At 39.8% G+C, this 12324-nt stretch overlaps 2 protein-coding genes across 6 annotated transcripts in view; both read left to right on the plus strand.

The window, feature by feature from the left end:
* Positions 1-12324, plus strand: part of LOC139982273 (autophagy-related protein 101-like) — a 68276-nt gene that overhangs the window by 32330 nt on the left and 23622 nt on the right. For 2 of the 3 annotated variants that reach the window (XR_011798087.1, XR_011798088.1), the window contains one exon: positions 11141-11211. The exons of the other annotated variant lie outside the window; for it this stretch is intronic. The gene's annotated coding sequence lies outside the window, so the exon portion shown is untranslated. The remainder of the gene's footprint in view (positions 1-11140; positions 11212-12324) is intronic. 3 annotated transcript variants of the gene reach the window in all.
* LOC139982274 (uncharacterized) lies at positions 168-10198 on the plus strand. 3 transcript variants are annotated; one of them, XM_071994961.1, is made up of 5 exons: positions 168-346; positions 4939-5116; positions 6113-6226; positions 6930-7025; positions 8661-10198. In XM_071994961.1, exons 3-5 carry the CDS (start codon positions 6197-6199, stop codon positions 8952-8954), a joined length of 420 nt encoding a protein of 139 aa, XP_071851062.1. In that variant the 5' UTR covers positions 168-346; positions 4939-5116; positions 6113-6196; the 3' UTR covers positions 8955-10198. The 3 variants fall into 3 exon arrangements, with proteins under 3 accessions (XP_071851062.1, XP_071851064.1, XP_071851065.1); XM_071994963.1 differs by lacking the exon at positions 168-346 and adding an exon at positions 1806-2321; XM_071994964.1 differs by lacking the exon at positions 168-346 and adding an exon at positions 2273-2425.

Here is a 12324-nt window from a genome sequence, read left to right on the forward strand (position 1 = left end):
TTCCGTGATTATAAACATGTCCTAAACCTAAACACTCCCTAAACCGTGTTTAATATGATTACACTTAGTGTATGATTCCTAAACACTTCAGTGTAAAAACACTTTTTAATACAGAGCCTGATCACCCTAATTAGCATATCGATGCGGATTGGTTATTACCATCACGTGCCTAGAATCGTTCGTTCGTTCACCACGGCCTAAAGCGTCACAATCACGATCGTTCGGAAAGAATTTTCCAAACAGTTTTCAAGGATGACAAGGATGTATCCCATCGACGTTGATGAACAGAATTTCCGTAAAAGGCTGACTGGGAAGGTGCATCCAGATGCCATCGACATTTTCATTGGTAAATAATGATTCTTCCTTAACATTGGCATTAGAAACAAATAATTCGAAGCAATCTCGACTTCGGTCCGAAGATCACATAGCCTAGGCTAACTGTATGTTACAACTTACAGTGTTGAGCTGTGCTAGGCCCATGCACGAGTATAACGTGTTTCCTATGCAATATCACGTTAGGCTATCGCATTGGCTAGTGTCAGTGAACATCCTGACAATTCATCAAATTACTGGGCGAGTATAAATGACAAATGTGCTAGGCCCATTCCAAGCACATACTTGGTGTCTACTTGTAGACCTACATCTAATGCCCATATAAGGGCACATTGGAGTATCATCATGAACATGAACATATTTATTGTTAAGTTGAACTACAATTCAATCCCACATGCACAGATGCACAACTGAGACCTTTCTTTTAAAATGAACTGAAAACCTGACATTTTTCATGCACAGGCCAAATTTTCCATGCAAAGATCCAACATAACACCCTGTACATGTGCATCTGTGCACGTCAAACCCATCGATATCGAAGACATTAATTTGATGTATTTGAATGGTTCATATACTGTAGGCTATCGAAAAGAATTCGCTGTCTGTCATTCTGTTCCAATTTCTTATACTGGCAATAACAGCAATTTTTGACATTTTTTTTCAATTCATAACATTTCCACAAAATTACTTTTGTTAATGTTACCTGAATTTTCACTTGGCGAATGCAAACATCATTCTCATTGATCAGTGATCACCTACAAAAAAGTGTTTTGATCCCATTTCTCCATTTCTATGCATTTTATGTGACAAGGTTGCCCAGTATTCAACCCCCCAAACAAACAAATCCATTTAAAAGATGATTCTCTACAGTTTGATGCCCATAGTTCCTGAATTGACAGAACAATCAATATTAGGTATATACATCTTGAAGTGTTCCTTCCAGCTTAAAACCCTTTACCTTTTTTGCATGCAAATTGGACATGATTTTTCTGACCATTTTCACAAATTGATAACTCCCAGACCCAACCCCCCAGTAAGTGGTCTCATTTGAAATAGGAAAGTATAAGCTTTCATTTGATACTAAATTTAGGGGGGGGGGGGTACAGTAGGCTATAGTGGATGAAATTTCTGAAAAAAGTGTCCCCTTTTCCCTTGTGACCTCAAAATTTGACCTTTTGACCTCCAATTTGACCCCGGCATTCCCAAAATTATAAGAGAGCCCCAAAGAAAGGGAACAGGTCCCAATTTTCTCAGGAACTCCTCCTGTCCTGTTCTTGCCATTGGCAAAGTTTCAGGAGCATCCCCCCTCTCATTTGTGAGAAAAGGGGAAAATTTGGTGAAAATTAGGTCAATTTCAGGTCAAATGAGGTAAAACAAGCGCGATCGGAAACGTCTCGGTAGCTGCGGGCAGATTCAGTGATTTGACCTCTGATGACCATGGAATGACCGTCAGCATTTTTGCCACGTTATGTTTAGTACATGTAACAAGTTTCATTTAGATACAACATTGCTGAGTTATTTGACCATGGAACTACTACTAATTTTGGTAATTCTAGGGTCTTTTGCCTAAAACTAGTTAAATTTACCAAAAATAGACCATTTTCCAGATATTTTAGACCAAATCCTTACTTGGAGACCCATCCAAATTTATTTTGAGTATTTTTGATAAATCTTCGGAATTTCCTACCGAAAATTTCCATATTTCTTCAAATTTTCTGGGTCAGACTATAACTCAAATCAACTATTAAAAATCTATTTTGTGATCGGTGACCATTCATCCTATGAATCTGTGCTAAATTGACTCGAAACAACACGAAAGTTGGGGAAACTACCATTTAGCGTTTTCTGGGGTTTTATTTTCGCAAATCTAGCGTTTTTTCTTCAACTGTCGCTGGTAACGCTGGTCAATGGTATTTCCTGTCGCCGTCAACATTTGTAAACAAACAAATACAAACATCAACAGCAAGAGAAATTGCCGATTTTTTCAGGTAATTTCTTCATTCCAGTAAGTCACACCCTCCCTGAAGGTATTCTAGCACTGTTTCGAGCTCTAAATATCAAAATGCCTAACCAAATCGGAGCCATAATCGAGGTGGGTCGAATCTTGTTTTTTGTCCTTCCAGCCTAACTCTAGCATGTACAAAGTCTATAGAGGGGTCGAAGCCTAAGCTACATATAAGCCTAGCGTAGTTCCATACGATGAAAGACTCATTTTGATTGGGAAAATTAGGGACTTTGGTGGTATAAAATGGGATAAACTGTATGTATGCGGTGAGGTTGGCTTCTTAGGACCCTCTACTATCACCAACTTGGGTGTCAAGTGCAATAATTAGAATGGATTCTATATGACATTACAACTTACGAGTGTGTTCAGTGTAAGTTGGTTATGCGGTAATGTCAGAATAAGCCAGTGACAGACAGAAACAAAATGATTTGTAGAAAAGATTACTGTAGCTTTATTGAGAAAATTAAACACACAAGAAACTGATGAAAAACGGGAAATTACGTTCATATTTTTCTCAAGTTGAATTTGGGGATCCGCGTACTGATTTCGGAACCGGGTACTGTCATCGTCGGGCAGGTAACCGTTGCAAACACTGCCTAGGTCACAATTTAGCAAAATTGTCACAATATCAGGTGCAATTGCAGAAAACTCTGCCCCTCCACTGCAACTCTTCACGTCTATACACGCCTATAGGCGGAGTAGCAGTCACCATCCCACCTCCACTAGAAAAGTGTAGGCGGAGACTTCGCCGCCACGCCTCCATCAAGAGATACGAATCCCAGTCCGTAACTGCAACTCCATCTCTGCCCTTCTACCACAGAATGACAAACTCCATGTTAAATAATCGGGTAGTTAATACGGAACACGTGTGTATTGTTATTTTTCAAAACAGTGAAAAGTGAATATTTATCTCCTACCAACCTGCCTTCGCCTCCATCAGGTTTACAGGGGGACACTCGGTGATCAAGCAGGGTATTCTGCAATTACTATCAAAATCGAATGCAATGCTTAGTAGTAGTAAGTTGAGTCTTTGGGGGTATATAATTTTATCGTTTTTGACTGAATATCATATACTGTACGTACTGTACGTCATATATTAAAATGATGAAACACAATTTTTCTCAACGAGTAGGGGTGCACCGTACAGGAAGTTTGATTCGGGCCAGAACTGGACTTTATATGCAATACATCAGTGTACTGTACCATTAAGCTAGATGTGAATGCAATAGAGTGATAGGCAATGACCCAGGAGCTACAGTATGATAATGAACTGAAGCAGTAGCAGAGTGGAATCAAGGAAGCTGAATGAAGAATGTTTGTTTGAGTGGTGGACAAATCATCAGTCGACTAATAATATGATTGACTGCCGTGTACTCAGTAAATGCATCCTGGGTCAATATGGACCCAAATAATCATTGAATATAAAAAACAATAGTACTCAGCCATCTTACATGCTACAACATTCATTTAGGTATTGAAATTAAATTAGCTAAGACCATGCGTTTGTGTAGAAAACAAATATAAAGGGGGGTTACTGTGATTTTTATTTAGTGGGTGGGGCTCAAATGTCAAAGGTCAATCTGAAAATGACGTAATTTGGCTAAAAATCGATGCTTGCATCAAACAAATCGTGACAGAAAATAAAAGTTGAACAGACCCCCCCCCCCCCCCCATTATATTTGGATAAAATCCTAACATGTTTTGAACATATTCTGAGCATTTCAGCAATATATCTATAGAGGGTTCTGAGAAAAATGCAAATGTCCTCAAAATTGCACAGGGCACATTTTCTGTGACGTTGTGGTCCGATCACACTGATGTCACACGGTATGCTTCGAAAACAGCTTCACGTAAACAATGCATCGGTTGAAGAACTTCCAGCATTTGGAAGTAATGGTACATCTTGTACCGTTTCAGCTAGAGCCTTTTATTCCGGTATATTCAGGGAAAGATATCGTTAAGTAGATTTTATCGACGCATCGCTACTCGGTATCCCCTCGGAAGCCACGTGGTGAGCGGACAGTAGAACCGTTCAGACTTCAGTTGCAGGCTATAAATACAGGGCTGGCATTATTGCGTAATGAGGATCGCATTTTACCGCGACTCAGAACTTCAGAAGTCGGGATTGTGAGTAGGGCTGTTGAATAATGAATGACTCTGATGGAATAATTTTACATATTTTGGAGATCGGGTATCATGAAATTATGGAAATTGAAGCGTGATGTGAATCTCCCACTCAGTTTTTCTGTATTTTGAAAAGTTCAAGGTGAAGTTATGAACAATAATTTAACGTTTCCACTGGATGGTAAATTCTCAAACAGGGCGGCCAACTTTGAAACTGGGCAGGGAATGTGAAAATGAAATTCAAACCGGGCGCCAGGGCCAGAATACTACCAAGTTAGTGAGCCTCATGAAATTTTTGAGGAGCGCAGTTCAGTTTGCTCTCCTGCAGAAATTAGGGAGTGTTGTTGAGGAGCACAATGAACTGCTCTCCCAGAGCCGTTTTAAGGAGCGCGTAGGAGCGTGATTGCACTGGTATTGAACATCATGGCAGGATGGAAGAAATGTTAATGTGATAATTATTGTGTTTTTGTCCAAAGGGAGCCAAGATGACAGTCTCGCAGAGATGAAGCAGAATTTGGTGGAGGAGATGGGGAAGAGAACCCGGAAAAGGCAAGACTGGCGTACCTGCAAAGGAAAACTTTTGACCTGCGAAGAAGGGAAGAGAATGGGGCACTGGCCTTTGAGACCTACCCCTTTCTGCTGGAAGAGTACTTTGTAAGTCACAAAGTTAATTCTGTAACAGTACACACGATTGCAGAAAAACAATCGGAACTATTTTGTTTTGAAGATGTTCATGAAATCATCAGTCCCAGTTGTTCATTATTTAATGTCATCCAAACTTTTGTGGTAAACTTTCTTTAATGAGAAAACTGGCTAGGTGGAAGTCAGCCTCATTCATACTCTACTAGAGACATTGGCTCATCACTTGCAGTCGTGTTGAAATTGTTAAGTGAAGCAACAAGCTCATCCGTAACTGGAAAAAAAGGCCGCTGATGGCGCTAATTATCCCGAAATTGGTTACAAAATGAGCCGTAAACCCCTAACTATCCACCTACCCACCCAACTCAATGCCACATCAACACCCAGGTATACAAATAATTCTCTGTTGATTGATCCTCTCTCCATTCCAAAATCTGTATAAATTAGTGAAAAGTTCATGTCACCATTGTTAAAGGTGGTAATTTAGGTTTATAACTTTATACTGTGGCATACTGTACACACCAAGCCATGCAACAAATGACTGAAGTATGACTTCTTTCAACAATTAGATTTTATGCATGAGGGACTGTGGTCCAGAATAGGAAAAAATCATGATCGTAGAAGGAAGCAATAATCCCGGACTAATATCATGAACGGGAAAGGCTTATCTCACATGTGCTCATTGGTGGAGATGAATAACAAATCGCTGGAGAATTTGCCCAATTTATTTTCTGTTTGTCTCATTCATACATGATCAGTGTTGTGCATGATATTCAGCAAAGTCAACAAAAGTGCCCTGCCAATCCATTTGTTGAGTTTATGAAGAATGACCCAGTGATGGTGTGACAGACCTGGGCCAAGACATAATGGATTGCAATTGTGAAATTTGTTTCTTCCCAAATTCAGGAAAGATGAGTTTGTCAATGCACTTCAACAGAAGCATCGATCCCGAGTACCAGGATTAGCATCTCTGGCACAGTTATGATCGTTCAAATTATGTTGTTTCCACAGATCATTAAAGAGTTCAACCTCCAAAGACCAAATGTGGACCTGGGGCAGTACGAACAGAACTGGAACTCTTTGAAAGAAGGGCTCATGAGATGTGCTGAACAGGACAAACATGTTGTACGTATCTTTTTTTCAGTAGCGTGTTTAGAAAAGTGGGTAAAGGCTTAGAATGTCACTCACAACTGTTGAGTGAGTGAGTTGTGAGAATGTCACTCATAACTGTTTAGACTGAGTGGTTAGCTCAATCAGTAGAGCGTCCGTTTTCCACCCGAAAGGTCTGGGTTCGATTCCTGGCTGGGTCATACCAAAGACTTGAAAAATGGAACCTACTGCCTTGTGCTTGGTGCTCAGCATATAAATTAGGTCAAACGAGCAAGTGATCCGCAACTGGGAAACTGGCTGTGGACGTCGCTAATTAAAATGAGCCATGAAACTAACTAACTCACAACTGTTGAATTGACAATCCCGAGAACAAAATGGGATTGTAGAAACTAGAAAAATGCATTCCTGTGTCGTTATACTCGGAACGCTGTGCGGAGAAGAGAAAGTGAGCAATTTCCAGTGTGTGCATCCAGGATAACACTAAGCTTCCGCATCCTACACGGTTTTACATGGCTGCCTGAAACCGCTGATAACTTTGAACAATGTTAGTTAGAAAGTTCTTGATTGTGGAGGCTAGTTGTTACCACCAATTTGACCCCTTCATCTGCAAAGCTCAGGAATGCTCAGGAATGCTCCTGTGACATTTTGAGGTTTACAGTGAGCTATGTTTGATTGTTGTCACTGCGTATACCTCAAAATTATATTCTCCTTTCCACAGATCACTGATGATACGGACCTCCTGATCTATCTGGCTGCCAAGGTTGCTGTCGGCAAGAGGATCAAGAAACTGCATGCTGCGATCTCTGTGGCTGATGTGAGTAAATTCGATACTTGGGGGCCTATAATTATTGGGGTCCTACTTTATGAGGAAAGGGACAAAATTATCACTGAACTCTCAACGTAGAGTATAGTCATTTTACTACACTGTATAATACCACAACACATAAATAACTGTGTGTTAGTGCCTACACACCGTGTGGTGCACAATTTTCTTGTGATGAAAACTTGTGGTTATTGATTTGCTGTTTCCGCGACGTTATATGATGACAGCTTGTGGTTATTGGTTATTGGCTTGCCGTTTCAGCGAGCGAACGGTGAGCTGGTGACAACTCGTCATTCGGTGCTGTTGTCATGTGGTGTTGTCGTCATGTGGTGATGTGTCATGCAGTGCTGTTGTCATAATAAAATAACAGGGGGTTAGGGGGTACGCCATCTAACGTACCGTACCGATTGGACCGGCGAGCGTGTTTATATTTTATAAGGGATTACCCATGATCTTTTTGGATCGTTAGGAAAATCCGAGCATATTATAGTTTGCGGGTAATGGCTTTACTGCCGTTTAAACAATAAACACGCTCGCCGGTCCAATCGGTACGTTAGATGGCGTACCGCCTAACCCCCCTATTATTTTATTATGACAACAGCACCGCATTACACAGCACCACATGACGACAACACCACATGAAAACAGCACCGCATGACGAGTTGTACCAGCTCACCGTTCACTCGCGGAAACGGCAAACCAATAACCAATAACCACAAGTTTTCATGACATAACGTCGCGGAAACGGCAAACCAATATAACCACAAGTTTTCATGACATAACGTTGCCGTTTTCGCGTTCCATACATATGATGTTTGTGACCCTTGAGCTATATATAGCTGGTAGCTACAATGTTATTGTACATGGCGATGCAACTGTTACGACATCGCTATGACTCACTATGAGTTTCCTGCCCACTGCTTGAACCTATTGCATTCCGTTGCAGAGAGCACTAAATGGAAGGACTCTACTGAGGCCCGGAGGAGGGTGCGATAATTATCACTAGCGTATCTCTCCAAGTCACTGGTGTTTTCTGCATATATTTTTATTGGGCACTTGGGCCATGGGGGTGTTTGAACACCCAAAACGCCCCCTTTGGCTACGCGCCTGGTATATGTATATATATATATATATATATATATATATATATATATATATATATATATATATATATATATGGGGGAGCGACAGTCTCGACGGTAATGGGTTCCTTGGTTGGTTCGGCACGGCTGCTCTGCAGTGATGGCGAGCGATTGCTATTACTCTCTCAGCTTTCAGGAAAGTGGCTGAAGTTGAGAGTAACACTCACGTCCGTCGGATGGGGACGTAAAATGGCGGTCCGGGAGCAGGAGGGGATTGGTCACACCCCTGCCCTGATTATATGAGCACTAGTCTAAGAAGAGAAGGCGAGTTGTCGCCGGTGTTTATCCAAGACCAACGCGGTCAGGGATCCTCATATGAGTCCAAGTGGTTTCCTGAACCTCAGTCACTAAACTAAAACTAAAATAAACTATATATAGATTTCTAGGTTACTGGCCAGCATAAGCCACTATATTCACCACTGTTCCCAGTAAAAATTCCACCCCTTCACAAGATCTTGATCATTTTTCATATTTTTGTCTCCAGGTGACATTTATCCCTAAGAGCTCCGCCAAAGAGGCTCCACGTTTGGTGCTCATCCGTCATGAGTCATCAGAATACAGGAATGGCTTCCTACTCTTCAACAGCCTTACTATTGAACTGCATAAAGACAATCTAATGGAGCTTGTGTTGCTCCTTATTCAGTGCTACTACGCGTGGGACCTGACGTGTCCCATTCAATACCAAATACTGGGGTTCCTTCAGTTATATCTATTGAAGGACAGTGATTCAGATTTCAAGAAGTCTGCAAACTTTCTGAGATTTCAGAAAAAAATATGATGACATAACTAATTAGGATTTGTACCATTACCATACCCCCTTGTGTTTACTTGCTTACTACCCCATGCCCAAAAAGAGGGTTTACTAATTTTGGCAGATGAACAACGACCTAATGGTGGTGCTCTACCACAAGAATTTTCCTCCATTGCTACTGGCTGCTACTTTCCTTGGATACTGCTAGAGACAAACAGTTGTTACCTGTCATCTTTGTCTCTCTGTCTCTCTCTCATTGGCTGTTAAACAGGGGCATACCCATAGGTTGATTTTTGGGGGTTGCACCCCCCCCCATGACTTAGGGTTGGATTCTAAAAAACGCATTGAGAGGCCTTCAAAATGCATTTTTTTTCTGCCATGGGGGATGCCAGTGCTGTGAACCATCTCGGCTTTGGAAGTCGGAACCCCTAGTCTATTTTTGTATGCGCTCCCCCCTTCCTTTTGATGAGAGGGGGGGGGGGTGAACAGTCGAAGAAACAAAACCACCATTATGACGATTTGTTACTGGAGCATAAGCACTTCAACAAGAATATACTAGTGCTTTGGGAGGGGAGGTCTGAGAGGATGGGGGTATGTTGTGCCCATCCATGCTTTACATTTTTATTGGGGGGGGGGGTATACATATGTATAACACACATCTTCACGTTTCCTGACTAACATGTTTGAGCGCCCTCTCCAAGTGTTGAGAGGAACCCAAATAGATGTAAAGTGGAAAAATATTGAGAGCATTCTTTTGTGTACTTTATTCAAATCAATTGGCTGCTTATTGTCAATATGCAGTATTGTCACCTGTTGGGCACAGTAGGAGCTGTAGTCAACGGCGTCTGGAAATGTCTCTGGCATTCCAAAAGAAACAAATGCAGTGGAGGAGCAGTGGCTATAGTTGTGAATGAGGAAGTGGGTTATTTTCGGAGGAACGTGGTAGCCTGGCGAGGAGGCTGTACTGCTTCTGATGACAGGTGAAGTCATGTGAAGCTTGCAGACATTACTGTCGTCTGCACTGCAATCATGAGTGCGTTTCAGTGAACTGAGCTTCATGCAGAAAGGCACGGTGAATTGAGGTGTTTAATATCTAAACACTATTCCTCAATCTAAACATTTACAGATCTAAACATGTTTAGTCTATAAACAGAAAAATGTCTTATGTCTAAACATTTGAAGTGTTTAGGAATTAAATGCGTTTATAAAGTGGGGTCAGAAAAGTGTTTAGAAAAGTGTTTAGAACCTAAACACGTTTTTTAGAGTGTATGATCTAGCACTGGCTTGTAATGCATCCTTTAGTTAAACATACAACGAAGAGCAGAAGTTTAATTCTGTACCCCTCATCGCGAAAAACTTATTTTGAAAAGTGTTGGTATCCGCCCATTGGGCTGGTATTGTGCTATGAATACACGGCTATAAAACGATGAAAATATTGACAAACAATATTAGGGGGTTTCCAAAGTAAACAAAATAACACATGTATTGCAACATCGTTAAAACGTTAACCCTCGCAGACTAATCACATTGTCGGGTATTTGTGAAATAAGGAAATTTCTTTTCCTAACGATTAAGATCTTTCCTGATTAAAGGCGAAATAAAGGTACTTCATCTTTATATACCTGCTGTATCGTAGTGTGAGATAGATATGCTTCGTGTTCATTCCGGCCAATGTTCAAGTTATATGTACAATTACATTAACGGTTTGAGATTTGACTGAATGGTAATCACTAGCAATTCTAAACATCTATTTAATACAGGTCAAATATTGCAGGAAAAAAAACAACAAATTAAATTTTAAAATATGTGTGATGATCTTATCGTGTTACATTGAACAGATCGATAGTTTATTTAATATTTCATGGTATTTGGGTGCTACCAGGGACTGGAACGGATAGAGGGATTCATTGAGAATATTTACAGCTTTTTTTTGTGTGTGTTTAAAATGCATTCTCAGGTGTAGCTCACCTACAGTATGTCTGACTTAGCCATCCTCTCAAAATTCACAAGAACACGTGACACCATGACAACCCAAAATATTTCAGCAAAAAGAAAGAATATGCATCCCTAGAGACAATAAAGATCTTAGTTAAACGTACTATGGTTGATTATATTGTGTTTGTTGAAATTGTTACATTCACTAATACACCATTGATATTCTTTTATGCGTTATAGCCTATATATTGTTTTTTAATCGTGTTTGTTTCTTACAGTTTTCTGGTTTCCTGATGCTCATAAGCCTGATGAACGATATAAGCTTAATCTCGACACTGGTCTTTGGCAAGTAAGTAATCATATCATCTCCTGTATGATGATTATGTTATTATATTTGTTTTAATAACATTTCGATATGTAATTACTAGAATGAGCATGAACATACAACTGGTGTGGTACTTGAGTATCCCCAGACGTTTGTAATTCAGTGCAAGCCAATGGACACAGCATGGCTTAGTCAAAGTAACATACAGGAAGTAATAACTGTTTAATTGAGTCATATGTCGGTTATCAGTTGATGGTTTCTGAATGGGAAGTAGTATAAAGAAAGTACTGACATATCGGGTGAGTAGAGACAAGGAAGCAAAACACGTTGAGTGATTGGATGGAAGTTAATAGTAACCCTATATTTATAAATAGGCTATCTGTGGATTTAACTTATGTAGTAAACAAATATTACTAAACATACACTGAGTGGATTAAAGGGATGTAGTCAACAAATATTGCTTAATAGACACTGTGGACTTAAGGGATGTAGTCAACAAATATTACTAACTATATACACAGTGGATTAAAGGGATGTAGTCAACAAATATCACTAGCATACACGGAGTGGATTAAAGAGATAGGTACAACAAATATTACTAAATATTCACTGGATGGATTAAAGGGATGTAGTCAACAAATATTGCCAAATATACACTGTGGATTTAAGGGATATAGTCAACATGTTGTCAATAAATATCACTTACATTCACTGAGTGGATTAGAGTGATGTAGTCAACATATATAACTAAATAAACACTGGATGTATTAAAGGGATGTAGTCAACAAATCTTACTAAATATGCACTGAGTGGATTAAAGGGATGTAGTCAACAAACATTACTAAATAAACACTGAGTGGATTCAAGAGATGTAGTCAACAAATATTACTTAACATAAACTGAGTGGAATATAGTGATGTAGTCAACAAATATTACTAAACAAGCAATTGGTGAATTAAAGGGATATAGTAAAGAAATATTACTAAACATACAATGAGTGGATTAAAGGGATGTAGTCAACAAATATTACTAAATAAACACTGGATGTATTAAAGGGATGTAGTCAACAAATCTTACTAAATATGCACTGAGTGGATTAAAGGGATGTAGTCAACAAACATTACTAAATAAACACTG

Source organism: Apostichopus japonicus, chromosome 16 (genome assembly GCF_037975245.1).
Source record: "Apostichopus japonicus isolate 1M-3 chromosome 16, ASM3797524v1, whole genome shotgun sequence".
Classification (NCBI taxonomy): domain Eukaryota; kingdom Metazoa; phylum Echinodermata; class Holothuroidea; order Aspidochirotida; family Stichopodidae; genus Apostichopus; species Apostichopus japonicus.